We start from the raw sequence: 20,927 nt of genomic DNA on the forward strand, positions 1-20,927 counted from the left end.
CTACCAAATTAAAGGAAATTTCATACCATATTAGAAAGCATTTATAGGATGAACAATCTTGAATTTAATTTCCATGCTAAAAGTAGGAAACTATTTTGAAGCTAACTAGGAGAAATTCGGTTTTCACTTAACTAAAATCTGCTCTCAAGAGAATAAAGAAAACATCGGATTTTGAAAAGATAACACTTAAATAAACAAATGGAAACCATACCAATAGAATTTGGGAAAAAGATAAACTTTGATTTGCCTAATTAGTGAATGTTGTTATTGGAAGGAAACAGAAGCCATGTTCAACATATAAATTGTTTACTAACTGGTATTACTTAAATCCCCCAAAAAAGAAATTCTCTAAATTTAAGGAGAAAAAAAACCATAAGAGATAAACCTTTTAATTACAGACCCTTTTGAGGATCTCAAAATATATCAAATATTAGGAGGTTTTCTTAACCAGAGCACATAAAACTTCACTCTCATTACTTATTTAAAGAGACCCCATTGCCCCAAGCAAAACAGAATCTTAGTTCTGAACTGAGAATTAATGATGTCAATCATTAAGATCCAAAAAAATCTAGTAACACACAGAGTACAATAGAATCATCAATGAACTCCAAACTGGTGCTAAACAATACCAGGACTTTCCCAGGTCTAACGGTCTCAGTCATAAATTCCAACTGGATAATTCCTAATTCATAAATGTAGAAAATTCTAAAGTCTACCTAGACTTGACTCCCTCAACTTCAAATCTTGGACTGAAGCTGGACAAGCCTTATTGTACAGTTCTGTTAAATATAAATCCTACACCTAATTTTTTTTTTCATCTTGTTTAGTTAAAGCCCAGAGAAAGGTATAGAGCCAAGATTACCACAGGTAAAATATATTTATCATTCAGTATTATAAAAGAAAAATTCTATCTAGTTATTATAAACCAGATATAATCATGGAATCTTATCTTTTATAAACTGTATGTCAAATTAACAAACATTTCTTGCAGAGAAAAAAAGATTCAGGAACTTATTCAGGAACTTATCTTTCAATGAAAATGAAGCCAACAAACATTTATTGAATGCCAACTGTGAAAGTAGTTTCATGGTAAAATAATTCCATTCTTTGGATTTTACAGACATTACTACTAATGACAACTTTTGCTAATTTTTTACATAATTATAGGCAAAAATGATTACTCAGTAAACAAGAAAAGAAAATCTTGATTCTCAATGTTAAAATTATATTAAGTTTTATTATATGTAGAAAATTAAGGAATTTATTAGAAATATGGAGATATGGGCCAGTTAGATGGTATAGTAGATAAGAGCACCAGCCCTGAAGTCAGGAAGACCTAAGTTCAAATCTGATCTCAGACATTTAACACGTCCTAGCTATGTGACCCTGCGCAAGTCATTTAACCACAAATACATCGGGAAACAAAGAGGAAGGAAAGAAGGAAAGAAGGAAAGAAGGAAAGAAAGAAAGAAAGGAAGGAAGGAAGGAAGGAAGGAAAGAAGGAAGGAAGGAAGGAAAGAAGGAAGGAAGGAAGGAAGGAAGGAAGGAAGGAAGGAAGGAAGGAAGGAAGGAAGGAAGGAAGGAAAGAAGGAAGGAAGGAAGGAAGGAAGGAAGGAAGGAAGGAAGGAAGGAAGGAAGGAAGGAAGGAAGGAAGGAAGGAAGGAAGGAAGGAGGGAGGGAGGGAGGAAGGGAGGAAGGGAGGAAGGGAGGAAGGGAGGAAGGGAGGAAGGAAGGAAGGAAGGGAGGGAGGGAGGAAGGAAGGAAGGAAGGAAGGAAGGAAGGAAGGAAGGAAGGAAGGAAGGAAGGAAGGAAGGAAGGAAGGAAGGAAGGAAGGAAGGAAGAAAGAAAGAAAGAAAGATGGAGATGTGAGAACTGATACAACCATAAACGGAAAAAAGAGTAATATATATTTAATTGATAATTTTTCAATTGTAATTATGCATTGCATGTATTTTAGTATATACCTGCCATATTATCCAATATATCTGAACCCCAGTCTCCTTGGAATACAGATGTTAAAATACCATCAAATAAATGGAGTTCTTTTGCACCAACAATTTTGTCACGAAATAAACGACGAGCTTCATAGGCCACAATTTCCAGCACATGATCTAGTGGATGATTTGATGATCCTGAAAAGTGAAAAATAGTTTTTCAACTGGATTTTAATAAATTCTTTTAAAAACTCATAATCTCAAAATAATATCAGAAATAATCAGACAAAATAAAGTCTACATACCAGAATTGTAGCATCAGATAGATACAATAAAAAGGGAAAAAAATCCATTATTTTCCATTTTCTTTGAAAAGAAGCGTGTGGACATTCATTTATAATATGTTAGCTATAATATTATTATTCACTTAACCATTCCCATAGGGTCAGCTAAGTAATCATGATGAAAGACAGAACAGACAAATATGACTTTTGTAAGGTCACCAAAAATACTAAAAAACTATTCTATGGAGATAATAGCCAATAATATTTCCTATCTTCTTTATCTCCAATTTTCACTATTATTTTTCATTATATTCCTGAACACTTTCTAGAAACTAATATGCACTAAAAAAATTGAAAACTAGTAAATTTGGCATAATTATTTTATCACATTACATATATATATCATATATATACACACACATATATATGTATGTATACATATACACACATATCATTATTTTAAATATGTATAAAATAAATAATAATTAATTTAAGTTATTCATTAAGCAGAAAAACCTTAGCTAAAGGGGATATATGCAAAACAATAACTTCATGGTTTTCAATCATATACTTAATAGTTGCAGAAAATATCTGGATAAACAAAATTCAATTAAACATAAACTTGCCAACCTATTTTAACAAGTTTTCATGAAAACAAATTATAAATATTTTAATATATAAGAAAAATATTTCATAGTATTAAATGAAAACTTACCTCCTGCCAAATCATATCTGAATAATCCAAGAACCCATTGGGTAAGAATGCAAGGAGTAAACAAGTAATGGCTATAATCATCAACTGTAAATTTGGCTCGTACCTGAAAAAATAATTTATTCTTTTGAATATGTAATAAAAGTACCATGAAATTTGACAGAGATGTCAAACCTGTGCCTAACAAAATAATCTTTGTTAAGTTTTACAAAAGTGAGGGGGCAGAGCCAAGATGGCGGAGAAGAAACACACGTCTCTGTGAACGTCCTCACTCCCTCACAACCAATTAGATAAATTAAGTCTCAGAATTAGCTCAGGACTGATAGATACCACAAGGACTGGAAGCACGACTTACCAGCTGAAGAGAATCTGGAGTTTCAACAGGAAAGGTCAGTTCTCAGGGGAGGAATAAGAAAGACCAGCACAGACGATGGGGTAGGGGCACACTGCGCCCATTGCGCTGGGAAGGGCTTTGGGATCAGAGAAGCCACTGAGGTAAAGGAATCTGGCACAGGCTGTTAGCTCTTCTCTGCTAATTATTTAGCAGTTCAGAAGAGAAAGCCAAAATATTTTAAAACTCAGATTAGATTTTCCCCAGACCCTGGAGGTGACTCAGCAGATCTCTGCACCAGGGGGCGTGGCCTCAGCTACCACCTGAGAATAGTTAAGAGATTGACAAGTGGGTGGATACGGCCCAAGGCAACACACCCTGCCTAGCTTAGCTGGAGGGAGTGGAACTCAGCTCCAGGAAGTCCCAGAGAAGCGGAACCTTTGAACTAGGGACCACGGTTTCTGGCAGACACTTCCAGTTTGAGCACAGGGGCTTTTCACGTCACCTGCTGCAGACATCCACTCCCCACCCGGACACATAGGCTGGGCTTTGTGCTGTCTTTACTATTCAACGCCCTCGGGCACAGCAGTGCTAATCACCTCTGAGGCACTTCCAGGGAGGGGGGTGGGGAACTCTCTCCAGAGCTCTATCTTAGCTCAGGTGCAGGAGCCTCTGCATCCATCTGGTCTGGGAGGAAGTTGGTAAAGAAGTAAATAAATAATTTAAATACGAAGGTGCCACAATAAGGGTCACCCAAGATCTGGCTGCCTCCACATTAAAAGATAGAAGGGCCTGGAACCTGATATTCCGTAAGGCAAAAGATCAAGGACTGCAACCAAGAATGAACTACCCAGCTAAGTTTAGCATCTTTTTCCATGGAAGAAGATGGTCATTCAATGAAACAGAGGAATTCTATATGTTTCTAAGAAAAAAACCAGACTTAAACAAAAAATTTGATCTACATCCACAAGACTGAAGAGAAACAGAAAAAGGTACACAGAACCCTTGAGAACTGTAACTCTGTTGTGGGTATATAAAAAAATACTCAAGGATAATTTGATTTTACTGATATAAAAGAAAAAAAGGGGGGTGTAGTAAAGGGAAGGAGGTCGGTTCAGAAAAAGGGGAAGGAGTGATAAAAAGAGGGAAACTACATCCCAGGAAGAGGCATAGAAAATACACCATATCTGAGGGAACTTAGTGAGGGGGAGAATCATTGTGTGAATCTTACTCTCATCCCCAGGGCCAGATGGATTCACATGTGAATTCTACCAAACATTTAAAGAACAATTAGCCCCAATGTTATATAAATTATTTGAAAAAATAGGGGATGAAGGAGTCCTACCAAATTCCTTCTATGACACAGACATGGTACTGATACCTAAACTAGGTAGATCGAAAACTGAGAAAGAAAATTATAGACCAATCTCCTTAATGAATATTGATGCTAAAATCTTAAATAAGATATTAGCAAAAAGACTTCAGAAAGATCATCCTCCAAGATAATACACTATGTATCAAGTAGGATTTATTCCAGGAATGCAGGGCTGGTTTAATATTAGGAAAACTATTAATATAATTGACCATATTAATAATCAAATTAATAAGAACCATATGATCATCTCAATAGATGCAGAAAAAGCATTTGACAAAATCCAACATCCATTCCTACTAAAAACTCTTGAGAGTATAGGAATAAATGGACTATTACTTAGAATAATCAGGAGCATATATTTAAGACCTTCAGTAAGCATAATATGCAATAGAAATAAACTGCAACCTTTCCCAGTAAGATCAGGAGTGAAACAAGGTTACCCACTATCACCATTACTATTCAATATAGTACTAGAAACGCTAGCCTCGGCAATAAGAGCCGAGAAAGAGATTCAAAGAATTAGAGTAGGAAATGAGGAAATTAAACTATCACTTTTTGCAGATGACATGATGGTATACTTAGAGAACCCCAAAGACTCTGCTAAAAAGCTACTAGAAATAATTCAAAATTTCAGCAAAGTGGCAGGATACAAAATAAATCCACATAAATCCTCGGCATTTTTATATATCACTAATAAAATGCAACAGCAAGAGATACAAAGAGAAATTCTATTCCAAACAAATGTTGAGAGTATAAAATATTTGGGAATCCATCTACCAAAGAAAAGTCAGGAATTATATGAGAAAAATTACAAAACACTTGCTACAAAAATAAAATCAGATTTAAATAATTGGAAAGACATTCAATGCTCTTGGATAGGCCGAGCGAATATAATAAAGATGACAATACTCCCCAAACTAATCTATTTATTTAGTGCTATACCAATCAGACTCCCAAGAAACTATTTCAATGACCTAGAAAAAATAACAACAAAATTCATATGGAAGAATAAAAGGTCGAGAATTGCAAGGGAACTAATGAAAAAAAACTCAGAGGAAGGTGGTCTAAGTGCACCTGATCTAAAGCTATATTATATAGCAGCAGTCACCAAAACCATTTGGTATTGGCTAAGAAATAGACCGGTAGATCAGTGGAACAGATTAGATACAAAGGACAAAAAAGGGTACATCTATAGCAATCTAATCTTTGACAAACCCAAAGATTCCAACATTAGGGATAAAAATTCATTATTCGGAAAAAACTGTTGGGAAAACTGGAAATTAGTATGGCAGAAATTAAATATGGATCCACACTTAACACCATATACCAAGATAAGATCAAAATGGATCCATGATTTAGGCATAAAGAGGGAGATAATAAATAGATTAGAGGAACAGAGGATAATCTACCTCTCAGACTTGTGGAGGAGGAAGGAATTTATGACCAGAGGAGAACTAGAGATCATTATTGATCACAAAATAGAAGATTTTGATTACATCAAACTAAAAAATTTCTGTACAAATAATACTAATGCAAACAAGATTAGAAGGGAAGTAACAAATTGGGAAAATATTTTTAAAAACAAAGGTTCTGACAAAGGTCTCATTTCCAAAATATATAGAGAACTGACCATAATTTATAAGAAACCGAACCATTCTCCAATTGATAAATGGTCAAAGGATATGAACAGACAATTCTCAGAGGAAGAAATTGAAACTATATCCACTCACATGAAAGAGTGTTCCAAATCACTACTGATCAGAGAAATGCAAATTAAGACCACTCTGAGATACCACTACACACCTGTCAGATTGGCTAAGATGACAGGAACAAATAATGATAAATGTTGGAGGGGATGTGGGGAAATTGGGACACTAATACATTGCTGGTGGAGTTGCGAAAGAATCCAGCCATTCTGGAGAGCAATCTGGAATTATGCCCAAAAAGTTATCAAACTGTGCATACCCTTTGACCCAGCAGCGCTACTACTGGGATTATATCCCAAAGAAATACTAAAGAGCGGAAAGAGACATATATGTGCCAAAATGTTTGTGGCAGCTCTTTTTGTTGTAGCTAGAAACTGGAAGATGAATGGATGTCCATCAGTTGGAGAATGGTTGGGTAAATTGTGGTATATGAAGGTTATGGAATATTATTGCTCTGTAAGAAATGACCAGCAGGAGGAATACAGAGAGGCCTGGAGAGACTTAAATCAACTGATGCTGAGTGAAATGAGCAGAACCAGAAGATCACTGTACACTTCAACAACAATACTGTATGAAGATGTATTCTGATGGAAGTGGAAATCTTCAACATAAAGAAGATCCAACTCACTTCCAGTTGATCAATGATGGACAGAGGTAGCTACACCCAGAGAAGAAACACTGGGAAGTGAATGTAAATTGTTAGCACTAATATCTGTCTGCCCAGGTTGCATGTACCTTCGGATTCTAATGTTTATTGTGCAACAAGAAAATGATATTCACACACATGTATTGTACCTAGACTATATTGTAACACATGTAAAATGTATGGGATTGCCTGTCATCGGGGGGAGGGAATAGAGGGAGGGGGGGTTAATTTGGAAAAATGAATACAAGGGATAATATTATAAAAAAATATATATATATAATAAAAAAATTTTAAAAAAAAGTTTTACAAAAGTTATTTATTAGACTACATCTCTAATGGATTCAAAAGCCTGAAATGGTATCAAATTTTTGAGACATTAGGTTTGACGTAGTCCATATTCTTTAGTATATCATAAAAATTTGGTGTAATCAAACTTCTTCTATGATTATGTAGCCAATAAAACAATATGCTTAACTATTAAAGAGTTACTATTCTTATTTTAGTCCAGAGTACTCAATAATTGAATTAGTACAAAAATCCACTGTGGGACTTGTTCTCCAGTTTTTCCTCCCTTCACTCTATTTAACAAAATGTGAGAGGAGCCATTTATCATCCATGTCATCTTACTCAAGCTCTTGCTCTGCCCAAAAACCTAGAGTGGTTTCTCTGTGCTCTCAATCTGAGTAATTTGGAAATTGATGGTGTCCCTCACAATGACACGGAAGTTAAGAAACAATGGAAAAATATGAAAGGCTGGTAGGAGAAATTTGGAGGTTAACAGGGACAAATAATTTAAGAATATTAGTGGTCTGCAGATAAAAGACGTACTAGAAAGTAAAACCCAACTCTATTTTAGCTTATTGAAGGAGAATTAAGTAACCATCATCTCCCTATATATGCTTTGCCCTTTATCACTGACATGATTAGGAAAATTGTCTGATAAAAGACAGCATGAAAAAGAAAGAAAATTAGGTTTACAGATCTGCTGTATCTCAGGAATTTAAATTTATTTATGGCAATGTTTTAAAATGAGCTAATGTTTACTAGGTTGTATTTTTTGACTTTCAATTTGTTCCCTCCTCCATTTTAGCACTTCTTGTTTTTGTTCAGCTATTTCAATTGTGTCCAACTTCCTGTGACTCCATTTGGGTTTTATTGGCAAAGATACTGCAGTGATTGGCCATTTCCTTTCCCAGCTCATTTCACAGAAACTGAAGCAAACAGAATTAAAGAACTGGTCCAGGGTCACACAGCTAGTAAATGTCTGAGGCCAGTCTTGAAAACAAGAAAATTAATATTCCTGCCTCTTGTTCCAGTTCTATCAACTGTATATAAAATGTGACAAACCCTCCTAGAAAGTTTAAAACGTATGATCAGAACTAAAAAAATTAATTCAAAAAGAATAACTTTTACTAAATAATAAGGAAAAGTATGGTTAATGTTATGTCAGAAATTCTATTTATAACATTATTAGACATAGATATATGTTAATGGATTATTTATTAATGAGAAACTTCTTCAACAACCCTTAAATACTAGGAGCCAGATATATATACAAGATAAATCATAATTTACTACAAAACATATCAATTAAAATTATTAAAATGTATAAATAATTATTTTCATATATACTGCTCATATAAAGAAAACAAAACTATGAAAACAATTCAGATAAAAGAATAAAATGATTATACCTGTTCATATACTTGTACCATGGATCCTGCTAAGAGATAAATCTTTGATGAAGAACCCCAGACGGAATGGCTCTTTAGATTTTTGTGTAGAACTGGTTCTAGATATGCTCCATAGATTGTTTGTAACTGATCTCTATCCGGGTAACTAAAAAAAAAATACAATGAAAAAAAACCTAGATGACAATTACAAATTTCAGGTTTTTTTTATATAAAGCTAGAGGAAAAGATAGATTAAGGAACTTTAAAACACATTAATATTTTAATATATGATGGCCATTCTATGCTTTAAGAAAAATAAAAATCACACAACATAAAAATTAAGAATATAGTTAATATTCTGAAATTTCAAAATATAAAGTAAAATATCATTTGAAATATGAGTTTAATTTTTAGAACACAGCTATTATACAAGGAACATTTGTAATGAAATGATATTTTAGTATTAGCAATTATACCTTAAAAGAAACCATTAAGCACAAATTGGAAATTTGATATTGGATATTGGATATTAATGAGCTGCCAATAATAATACTAAATTATAATAATTTTATAATAATAAATTAATAATAATTATAAATAATAAAATTTAAAAATAAAGTACTAATAAAATGCAGTAGTTTAACAATTTAGTTAATTCACCTTATTGAAAATACCAAATTGACAAAAGAACTATAAAATCTGCTTATTAATAAAAAGAGATGAAGAATCAGGACAATATAATACATTACATTTTGCCATAAAATGAATTTCTCACTATCTTCTGTCTAAACAAAGAAATTCAAGTTACTAATCTACTTTGAAGTCATAAAAAATAACATCTTCATTCATCTCCACATGGTTCTACTTTACCTAAAATGCAATGCCACGGCACCTCTTTGCCTGGGAAGCTCCCATCATAGTACCTTCCTGGGCTTCTTCACACTGGAAGTTCCTTCAGTCCCTGCCACCTCTCCTTCTAATTGCTGCATTGCCCCCAGAACATGCCTAATAATGAAAATACCCAGGCACTCCTCTCCAGCCTGCTTTTTTGGCTGTAGTCTTTGTCTACCTCATTCCTTCCACCCTCCTTCTCTTCTCCTCTTCCAACAAGACCATTTTTCAACTTCTTTCTATGTGTATTCTCCAATAAGAATGTGCTTTGGGAAATGGAACAATCTTTCCGCTTGCTTTTGCATTTTATAGTGTCTGATACAGAGAGAGTACTTGATACTTGGTCACAGAATGACTAAGGCCTGGACCAAATAACCCAAGAAATAAAATTAATAGATGTCAGGCAGATAGATGGCAGAAATGCAGCACCAGACCTAGAAATGGGAAGTCCTGAGTTCAAATCCAGCCTTACACACTTAACAAATGTGTGACCTCCAATACATCACTTAACCTCTATTTGCCCCAGATTCCTCATATATTTATAAAATAAAATTCTTTAAATTTAAAATTGTAATGTTTTGTAAAATGCTTGAAACATATCAAGTATTTAATAAGCTGTTTAACTGATTATTAAGAAGAATAATATATAAACAAGTATAAAATACAGAAATATGTTCTTTACTGAAAAGATACAATGAAGGTCTATTCTATCATTATTGCTAAAAATGAACAAACTAATAAGTTTAACAAAATTTTAAGATGACTAACATTTTGTTTATGCTTATATAGACTTTCAAAAAAATCCAAAACTTTATAGCATGGTAAGTGAGGGAAGGAAAAAAAAAACAAAAACAAAAAAAAAACAAAACACTGGACTTTTATTATGAAGAAAAGGCTTCCAATCCCAGATCTGTTACCTATTAATTTTAGTGACCAAAAACAAATTAGTAAATCTCTCTGAGGCTCAGTCTTCTTTCTATAAATGGAGGCTAAATAATTTGCACTACATATGTCACAGAGCTGTTAGGAAGAATACAATCTACAAATTGTAAAAGCTCTATACAACAAACCAATTATCATCATTTATCTCAACAAAATCCCAAAAGATAAAAAGGTCCTTTAATATTAATATTAAACCACTTAATATTTAATGATGAATTTCTTAATCTTTAATCAAGGTTATAAAAGTCTATAATTTTATTAATAATGCATAAAATGGCAAGAATAATATAATCATTGATGATAACAAGCACTTACATTCACATAGCATGTAGAGTTTACAAAGCCCTTGCCTCACAATAAACCTATTAAGAAACTGATATAAGGATTTCTTCATTATTCATATGAGGAAACTAAGGCAGTGAGAAGTGAAGTGACTTTTCACAAGTCACACCAGCTGGTGTCAGAGATCATTTTTCTATCCTGTTAAATTCTGATTTCAAGTCTAAAGGTTTTTACAATATAGTAGTAAAATCTATGAATTTGTATGCAGAGTGCCCAGTACAAACCCGACACATTGGTTTATCAGTTGATGAGATTCAGAAACTACCAACTTGGCATCTGCCACAAAACAGACCTATTACTGGAACAACCTGCTAGTGGCTGCTGGGTGTTATAAGAACCATTTTCTGGTGGCTGTTGAGGAGCTAGTTCTGACCAGCAGAATGGATCCCTTCATGTGGGAGGATGATAATGATACAAAGGGTCTGAGGCAGGTGCATTCTCTGACCTCCCTCCTCTTCTTCCTTCTTGCCTCCGATTTATTTCATTCCCAATACACAAGCAACATCTGCTTCAGAAAAAGGGTGATTTTCAACTCCTTCAGGGGTGTTATGATTCACAACTATGGGGCTTTCAGAGAACTGACCTGCCTTTTAATGGTACCTTTAACATTTCCAAGCTTTCTGGATTTCACACTTAGGTGTGGTCCTTAACACAGACTAAGTAGGGAAGAGTTTTTGTTCTAATTATTTAAGTGCTTCTGATAAATAAACATCAATAAAAAATTTTTTTGTTCTAAATCCCTACTTATAAGTGGTTTCTGAAACAAAAGAAAAACTCAATAGAACAAGATAATTCTGAACCATAATACACAGTATCTAGGTTATAGTAGAGACTTAATAAATGCATATTGATTAACTTATTTTATATTATACTTTTTTCTTATTTTTGTCAATGGTTTCTATCATAATATTACCTCAAAAAACTATATTTTCAAAACCTTTACAAAAATTCAAATATGCTGAAAAAATGGACAGAAACTTACTCGATTGCACAAAGACGAACAATGGAAGTAAATCTGGTGGTGAGTTTATGCCTTCCTAATCTTCCTCCTGCTGACATAGAAGCCACCACTTGGATGTTTTCCAAACCAACCCATTCTAGATTTTCATCATAAAATCCTTGATACGTCAGCACCTTTTGCAAAATAAAGAAATGTATTTTAAATGTTTTCTTAAATAATACAAAAGTGTTCTAAAGTATAGCTAATCATAACTTTCTATGTACTCCACAATCCAAATGATTAATTTAAGTTTTAAATATTCTTGCTCCACTTGAAAAGGATATTTTTAAACCAATGCACCAATAACATATAAGTTTGAAAAACCTTTTCTGCCAGAATATAAAAAATTTAACATATAGGAAATTTCTTTGCAGTTAAGAGCTGTTCTTTCAATGGATGTATTACAATATGAATATTAAAATGCAAAGGCAAAGACACAAAGGCTTAAGTTTAATTCCATCAGTATAGATTACTAATAGTGGAGACATGCCCCTTAGTGTGCAGGAGGAAACAAGAGGAAACACAGGGTGCTGCATGTAGACAGAAAAGGAGAAGAGGAAAGAGAGGGAGCTTAAGCCCTTATTCAGTTTAAAAAGATCTCAACTGATCTGAACATCTATGCTCTTACACTCTTTCTGTGGTATTCATCATCTGAAGTCAATCACAAAACAATTAATTATTCAGTGGTGAGCAATAGGGGTGAGCAAGAGGAGAGGGTAAAGAATATAACTAATTTCATATTACTAAGTTGTGCAGAAAGAAAAAAGTAAGAGTTAGAGATAACATAAGGAGCAAAAAGGAAGAGATAGCATTGAATAGAAATACCACCAATTTTGCTAAAGGAATTAATCATATAATTCTGTTAATAATAATTATGTTTCAGAACTAAATAAAGAATTCTTCTTGTTCTAGAAAACCAAGGTATTAGATTTAATTACTTTTTTTCCTTTTGTTTTCTGGACAGTAGAGAACTGGGTAAGGGGAAGGAACTGCAATATTATATCTAATATGTATCTTGAAAACTATAACATTTTGTTGGATAGATTTCAGGAGAGCTAACTACTTTCTAAAAAAATGCTGTTATAAATAGTATAAACAGGATTAACATGCATATTTTTTATTATAATACTCTAGCCCTCAAACTCCCTATTTTTATTCAGTAATTAGTAACCAAAGATCCTGTAACAGATCCTGGAAGGTAAAGAAAACAAGATATTTCCAGAATAGTAAAAAAAAATGTTTTCTATTATTGAAATATAACAAATAAACATACCTGCTGTAGGAAAGCTACAAGAGTGCTGGTTCCCCACTTATCAAGTTTGGGAAGGTTGATATCTTTTAAATATAGGACTAGCCTTTCACAATCTTTTGGCCTGTACACTCTACCAGTATTGGTACTGATAACCATGCAAGTTTGGCTCAGTTTCTGCAAGAGATGTCTAGAAGTAGTTTGTGCACTGCAATGAACTGTAGCAATCTGTGTGGAACGGAGTTGAGAAAAGGCATATCGAAGCAGCATTCTAAAAAGCAATGATATGAATGACATTTTAAAAACAATGAAAATAAAATGTCATTTAAATAAAATGAGAAATCCCCATTCTTTCTCCAGTCCTATTCCAATGCCTAATCCTAAAAAGGATTTTGTAATTTATACACCTTTCCAAAGGATTTTAAAAGTTATGCCAGTGAAATATGATCAGCAGAAGGGATGGGGGAGGGAGTTTGAAATATGGTTCTAGTAACATAATGAGAATGACCTCTGAAAGACAACTTAGCCTATATTTTATGTTGTAGATACAATATTTTAAATGAAATTAATTAAACTCTAACAGGTAAAAAGCAAAGAAAACATTTTTATATTAGCTTTACACATTCTAACCAGTGATTTGTTAGGCCACTGATCAAGATCAAATTGGAAAAATAAAAATAAGTACAATATAAAGAGTTATTTTGAACATTTGACTTATTTATGTAAATTGTTGATACTAAAAATAAGACAAGCATAAAAGAATTCCTAATGATGTTTAGTCAAAGAAGAAAACATTTCAACCTTTAAAGAAAGGCCTAGTTTAAACTAAAATACTTTTAAAAAAATCTTAGAAGATGGCAAGAAAAATGTGAGGGATATAACTTTACAAAATAGCTGGTAAATGGCAGAAAAAAGTAAGTTTACAGAAAACATGTAAACAGATACAATTAAAGGCAAATCATCTCAAGAACACTTAAGAATAACCTGGGTAGAACAGAAAGTGTTACATGAAAAGATCTGTCAAAACATGTAGACACACACGTATACATATATATGTGTATATATATATAATCATAATATAGGTGTATATGTAAAAGTATGTATGTCTGTATATATGCATATATCTATATAATATGCATGATATACATACACATATAGGGTAGCTATATAGAACAGTAGATAGAGTGCCAGGCCTGGAGTCAGGAAGGCACCTTCCTGATTTCAAATCTGGCCTCATCATTGGCTGTGTGATCCTGGGCAAATCACTTAACCCTATGGCTTCAATTTTTTTTCATCTGTAAAATGAGCTGGAGAAGGAAATGACAAACCACTACAATAGCTTTGTCAAGAAAAGAACAACAACAATATAAGGAAACTAAATATACATTTGAATTAACAGACATGTAAAAATAGCTATCAATTTTAAGGACTATAATCCCATTTCAAATGATTATTATACTTTCTAACTCCATTATTTTTTTTAAACTAATGATATTTTATTTTGTTTTTGATAGCTTTCTTTCTTTTTTTATTAATTTTATAAATATAACATTTTTTGAGAGTACATATGCATAGGTAATTTTTTATAACATTATGCCTTGTACTCCCTTCTGTTCCGAATTTTTCCCCTCCTTCCCTCCACCCCCTCCCCGAGATGGCATGCATTCTTATACATATTAAATATGTTATAGTATATTCTAGGTACTATATATATATATATGCAGAACCGAATTTTGCTGTTGTTGTTGCAAAGGAAGAATTGGATTTGAAAGGTAAAAATAACCTGAGGAGAAAAACAAAAAAATGCTAACAGTCTACACTCATTTCCCAGTGTTCCTTTTCTGGGTATAGCTGAATCTGTCCATCACTGATCAATTGGAATCGGATTAGCTCTTCTCTATGTTGAAGATATACACTTCCATCAGAACATATCTTCATACAGTATCATTGTTGAAGTGTATAATGATCTCCTAGTTTTGCTCATTTCACTCAGCATCAGTTGATCTAAGTCCCTCCAAGCCTCTCTGTATTCATCCTGTTGGTCATTTCTTACAGAACAATAATATTCCATAATATTCATATACCATAATTTACCCAACCATTCTCCAATTGATGGACATCCATTCATTTTCCAGTTTCTAGCCACTACAAAAAGGGCTGCCACAAACATTTTGGCACATACAGGTCCCTTTTCCTTCTTCAGTATTTCCTTGGCATATAAGCCCAATAGTAGCACTGTTGGATCAAAGTGTATGCACAGTTTGATAACTTTCTGGGTATAATTCCAGATTGCTCTCCAGAATGGTTGGATTCTTTCACAACTCCACCAATAATTAATCAGTGTCCCAGTTTTCCCACATCCCCTCCAACATTCATCATTATTTATTCCTGTCATCTAAGCCAATCTGACGGGTGTATAGTGGTATCTCAGAGTTGTCTTAATTTGCATTTCTCTGATCAATAATGATTTGGACTACTCTTTCATATGAGTGGAAATAGTTTCAATTTCATCACCTGAAAACTGTCTGTTCATATCCTTTGACCATTAATCAACTGGAGACTGGCTTGATTTCTTAGACTCAATTCTCTGTATATTTTGGAGATGAGGCCTTTATCAGAACCTTTAACTGTAAAAATGTTTTCCCAATGTATTACTTCCCTTCTAATCTTGTTTGCATTAGCTTTGTTTGTACAAAAGCTTCTTAATTTGATGTAATCAAAATTTTCTATTTTGTGATCAATAATGATCTCTAGTTTTCCTTTGGTCACAAATTCCTTCCTCCTCCACAAGTCTAAGAGGTAAACTATTCTATGTTCCTCTAATTTATTTATGATCTCGTTCTTTATGCCTAAATCATGGACCCATTTTGATCTTATCTTAGTATGTGGTGTTAAATGTGGGTCCATGCCTAGTTTCTGCCATACTAATTTCCAGTTTTCCCAGCAGTTTTTGTCAAATAATGAATTCTTATCTCAAAAGTTGGGATCTTTGGGTTTGTCAAACACTAGATTGCTATTTTTATTCACTATCTTGTCCTATGAACCTAACCTATTCCACTGAACAACTAGTCTATTTCTTAGCCAATACCAAATGGTTTTGGTGACTGCTGCTTTATAATATAGTTCTAGATCAGGTACAACTAGGCCACTTTCATTTGATTTTTTTATCATTACTTCCCTTGAAATTCTTGATCTTTTGTTCCTCCATATGAATTTTGTTATTATTTTTTCTAGGTCATTAAAATACTTTCTTGGGACTCTGATTGGCATAGCACTAAATAAATAGATTAGTTTAGGGAGTATTGTCATCTTAATTATATTCACTTGGCCTATCCAAGAGCACTTAATGCCTTTCCAATTATTTAAATCTGACTTTATTTTTGTGGCAAGTGTTTTGTAATTTTGCTCATATAATTCCTGACTTTCTTTTGGTAGATATGTTCCCAAATATTTTATACTATCGAAAATTATTTTGAATGGAATTTCTCTTTGTATCTCTTGATCTTGGATTGTGTTGTTAATGTATAAAAATGCTGAGGATTTATGTGAATTTATTTTGTATCCTGCAACTTTGCTAAAGTTCTGAATTATTTCTAAAGTTTTTAGAAGAGTCTTTGGGGTTCTCTAAGTATACCATCATGTCATCTGCAAAGAGTGATAGTTTGATTTCCTCATTTCCTACTTTAATTCCTTGAATCTCTTTCTCGGCTCTTATTGCCAAGGCTACCGTTTCTAGTACTATATTGAATAGTAATGGTGATAGTGGGCAACCTTGTTTCACTCCTGATCTTACAGGGAAAGGTTCTAGTTTATCGCCATTACATATGATGTTTACTGTTGGTTTTAAATATATGCTCATTATTTTATGGAATAGTCCATTTATTCCTATACTCTCAAGTGCTTTAGTAGGAATGGATGTTAGATTTTATCAAAAGCTTTTTCTGCATCTATTGAGATGATCATATGGTTTTTGTTATTTTGGTTATTGATATGGTCAATTATGCTAATAGTTTTCTTAATATTAAACCAGCCTGCATTCCTGGTATAAATCCTAATTGATCATAGTGTATTATCCTGGGGATGATTTTCTTAAGTCTTTTTGCTAATATTTTATTTAAGATTTTAGCATCAATATTCATTAGGGAGATTGGTATATAATTTTCTTTCTCTGTTTTCAGCCTATCTGGTTTAGGTATCAGTACCATGTCTGTGTCATAAAAGGAATTTGGTAGGACTCCTTCAATCCCTATTTTTTCAAATAGTTTATATAGAATTGGAGTTAGTTGTTCTTTAAATGTTTGGTAGAATTCATATGTAAATCCATCTGGTCCTGGGGATTTTTTCTTAGGGAGTTGGTTAATAGCTTATTCTATTTCTTTTTTCTGAAATGGGACTATTTAGACTATTTACTACTTCCTCTGTTAATCTGGGCAAGCTATATTTTTGAAGGTATTCTTCCATTTCATTTAAGTTATCGAATTTATTGGCATAAAGTTGAGCAAAGTAGCTCCTAACTATTGTTCTAATTTCCTCTTCATTAGTGGTGAGTTCTCTCTTTTCATTTTTAAGACTCTCAATTTCTTTTCCTCTTTCCTTTTTTAATCAGATTTACTAAGGGTTTGTCCATTTTGTTGGTTTTTTCATTAAACAACTCTTAGTTTTATTAATTCATTCAATACTTTTTTTTACTTTCAATTTTATTAATCTCCCCTTTTATTTTTTGAATTTCAAATTTTGTGTTTGTCTAGGGGTTTTTAATTTTTTCCTTTTCTAGCAATTTTAGTTGTAAGCTCAATTCGTTGACCCTCTCTTTCTCTATTTTATGCAAGTGGGCCTTTAGAGATATAAAACTTCCCCTTCTTACTGCTTTAGCTGTATCCCACACATTTTGATATGATGTCTTATTATTGTCATTTTATTGGGTGAAGTTATTAATTATGATATGATTTGCTTTTTCACCCAATCATTCTTTAGTATAAGATTATTTAGTTTCCAATTATTTTTTGGTCTATTTTCCCCTGGCTTTTTATTGAATATAATTTTCCTTGCATTGTGGTCTGCATTTACTATTTCTGCCTTACTGCATTTGATTTTGAGGTTTTTATGCCCTAGTATATGATCAATTTTTGTATAGGTTCCATGAACTGCTGAGAAGAGAGTGTACTCCTTTCTGTCTCCATTTAGCTTTCGCCACAGATCTATCATATTAAACTTTTCTAGTATTCTATTTATCTCTTTGACTTCTTATTTATTTTGGGGTTTGATTTATCTAATTCTGAGAGTGCAAGGTTGAGATCTCCCACTATTATAGTTTTGCTGTCTATTTCTTCTTGCAGCTCTCTTAATTTCTCTTTTAAGAATTTAGATGCTGCACCACTTGGTGTGTATATGTTTAATATTGATACTGCTTCATTATCTATGCTACCCTTTAGCATGATATAGTTCCCTTCCTTATCTCTTTTAATTAGAACAATTTTTGTTTTTGCTTGATCTGAGATGAGGATGGCTACCCCTGCTTTTTTGGCTTCACCTGAAGCATAGTAGGTTCTGCTTCACCCTTTTACTTTTAGTTTGAATGTATCACCCTGTTTCAGGTGTGTTTCCTGTAAACAACATATAGTAGGATTCTGGCTTTTAATCCAGTCTGCTTCCTCTTTATGAGGGAGTTTACCCCATTCAGATTTATGGTTAGAATGGCTAATTCTATATTGCTTGCCATCCTGTTAACCCCTGCTTATGCTTTTCTCCTTTCCTTCCCTCTTACCCCCCTTCCCAGTATTAAACTTGTGAGCACCACTTTCTTTTCACAGCCCTCCCTTTTTAGTATCCCTCCCCTATCTTAAAGTTCCTTCCCCTATTTTACCCCTTTTCCTCACAATTTCTGTATTCCCTTCCCCTTAGCTTACTCCTTCCCACCCACTTTTCAATGAAGTGGAAGAAGTTTTACCATAAATTGAGTATGTCAATTGATACACACTATGTTCATCTCCCTCCTTTCTTTCTCTCAGATATAATAGGTTACCTTTGCCTCTTTGTGAGATGTAGTATCACTACTTTACCCTTTTTTATGATATAATTTCCTTACCACCTCTAGTTTCTAGGACAAATTATACATGTGTTTTTTACATATTTTCATGGTAGAAGTATAGTTCTCAAGATTTATTTTTACCATTTTAGAAATCTCTTGAGTTCTGTATTTGAAGATCAAACATTTTGTGTGGATCTGGTTTTTTCATTGAGAATAGATGGAATTCATTTATTTTGTTAAATGTCTATCTTCTTCCCTGGAAAACGATGATCATTTTTGCTGGGTAAGTTATTTTTGGCTGCATACCAAGTTCCTTAGCCTTTCGAAATATCATATTCCAGGCCCTTCATTTCTTTAATGTGGACACTGCTAGATCCTGGGTTATCCTTATTGTGGCTCCTCCATATCTGATTTGCTTTTTTCTAGCAGCTTCCAATATTTTTTCCTTCGTCTGATGGTTCTTGAACTTGGCCAGTATATTTTTTGGCGTTTTGATTTTAGGGTCCCTTTCAGTAGGTGATTGATGAATTTTTTCAATGTCTGTTTTACCCTCTGTTTCCAAAATGTCTGGGCAGTTCTCTTTGAAAATTTCCTGGAAAATAGTGTCCAGGCTCTTTTTTTCCTCACAATTTTCAGGGAGTCCGATTATTCTCAAATTGTCTCTCCTTGATCTGTTTTCCAGGTCTGTTGTCTTTCCAATAAGGTACTTGACGTTCTTTCCAATTGTTTCGTTTTTCTGGTTTTGCTTGACTACTTCTTGGTTTCTCCTTGAGTCATTCATTTCTACTTGTTCGAGTCTGATTTTCAATGATGTATTTTCTTCACTCACTTTTTAAATATCTTTTAGTAATTATCCAATTGAGTTTTTCAGCGAGTTTTTTTCTTCTATGGAAATTTTTTCCATTTCATCCATTTTATTTTTTAGTGAGCTGTTTTCTTTTTCCAACTCACTAATTTTATTTCTCAAACTAATCAGTAACTAGAGGTTCACTGAAAAATTTTCATTTCATAAGCATGTCATATAATAATTTTAAAGTTAATATGAATCTTCCATTATTACACAAGTGCATTACTAAAAATACAATCTTCCCAGAAATCTAAAAATTAATCACCAGCCAGATTCTGTCATTTAGCAAAAAAGAAAATTGAGCCACAGAAAAGGAATTTATTGTCCATATCATATTCTTTTCTGAGTGTCTAAAATATCAAAGAACTTTTACCAGAACATAGTAATTTATCCAAATGAAACATAACAGAAATGCTTAAATATATAAATAAAAATTATAAACTATTGCTAGCCCACAAAAATATAGCTGAGTCCATCTTATTCAATTCTTACCCTTTTCCACATCCTTCTGGTCCCACAAGAATAAAAGGCTGCTTGGTATCAGAACCTAGCCATGGTTTGAAATAATCTAGACCTCTCTGCATGTCTGGAGTCTGAATGACTGGGAGTACTTGACTATTACCAAAGTCATCAGCAGTCAAATTTTCAGGTTTCTTCAATGAATAAGATGATAAACGTTCTCTAGTTACGTCATAATATGTGTCCATTGGTTTATGAGGATCTGGTGGTGACTCTCGTGCCCAATTGAAAATCTTAAGAAATGAAAGAAAAAGTTGACATTTGCCATATAGAAAGCACCAAATTCTAGGGAATTATCTTAAATACTACCAAAAGATATTCCTAATTGTAACAGGGAATATTTATTTAGCAAAAATACTAAATGTGTTTTCTAATTAAAATGTCAAATATATAATCTAAATAGTAACTTTATAATTTATGTTAATTCTATCACTTTCCTTCCCTCCAT

The 20,927-nt window shown here is 33.1% G+C and overlaps 1 protein-coding gene across 3 annotated transcripts in view; it reads right to left on the reverse strand.

Annotated features, from left to right (window-relative positions):
• DYNC2H1 (dynein cytoplasmic 2 heavy chain 1) overlaps positions 1 to 20,927 on the reverse strand; it is a 394,253-nt gene that overhangs the window by 244,488 nt on the left and 128,838 nt on the right. For 2 of the 3 annotated variants that reach the window (XM_074304390.1, XM_074304389.1), the window contains exons 42-47: positions 20,453 to 20,712; positions 13,110 to 13,356; positions 11,819 to 11,970; positions 8,683 to 8,827; positions 2,934 to 3,036; positions 1,965 to 2,132 (exon numbers count right to left, since the gene is read on the reverse strand). In XM_074304390.1, coding sequence (XP_074160491.1) covers positions 1,965 to 2,132; positions 2,934 to 3,036; positions 8,683 to 8,827; positions 11,819 to 11,970; positions 13,110 to 13,356; positions 20,453 to 20,712 — 1,075 coding nt within the window. The remainder of the gene's footprint in view (positions 1 to 1,964; positions 2,133 to 2,933; positions 3,037 to 8,682; positions 8,828 to 11,818; positions 11,971 to 13,109; positions 13,357 to 20,452; positions 20,713 to 20,927) is intronic. The other variant, XM_074304391.1, reaches the window with a different exon arrangement.

The sequence above is a fragment of the Sminthopsis crassicaudata genome, chromosome 3, assembly GCF_048593235.1.
Source record: "Sminthopsis crassicaudata isolate SCR6 chromosome 3, ASM4859323v1, whole genome shotgun sequence".
NCBI lineage: Eukaryota > Metazoa > Chordata > Mammalia > Dasyuromorphia > Dasyuridae > Sminthopsis > Sminthopsis crassicaudata.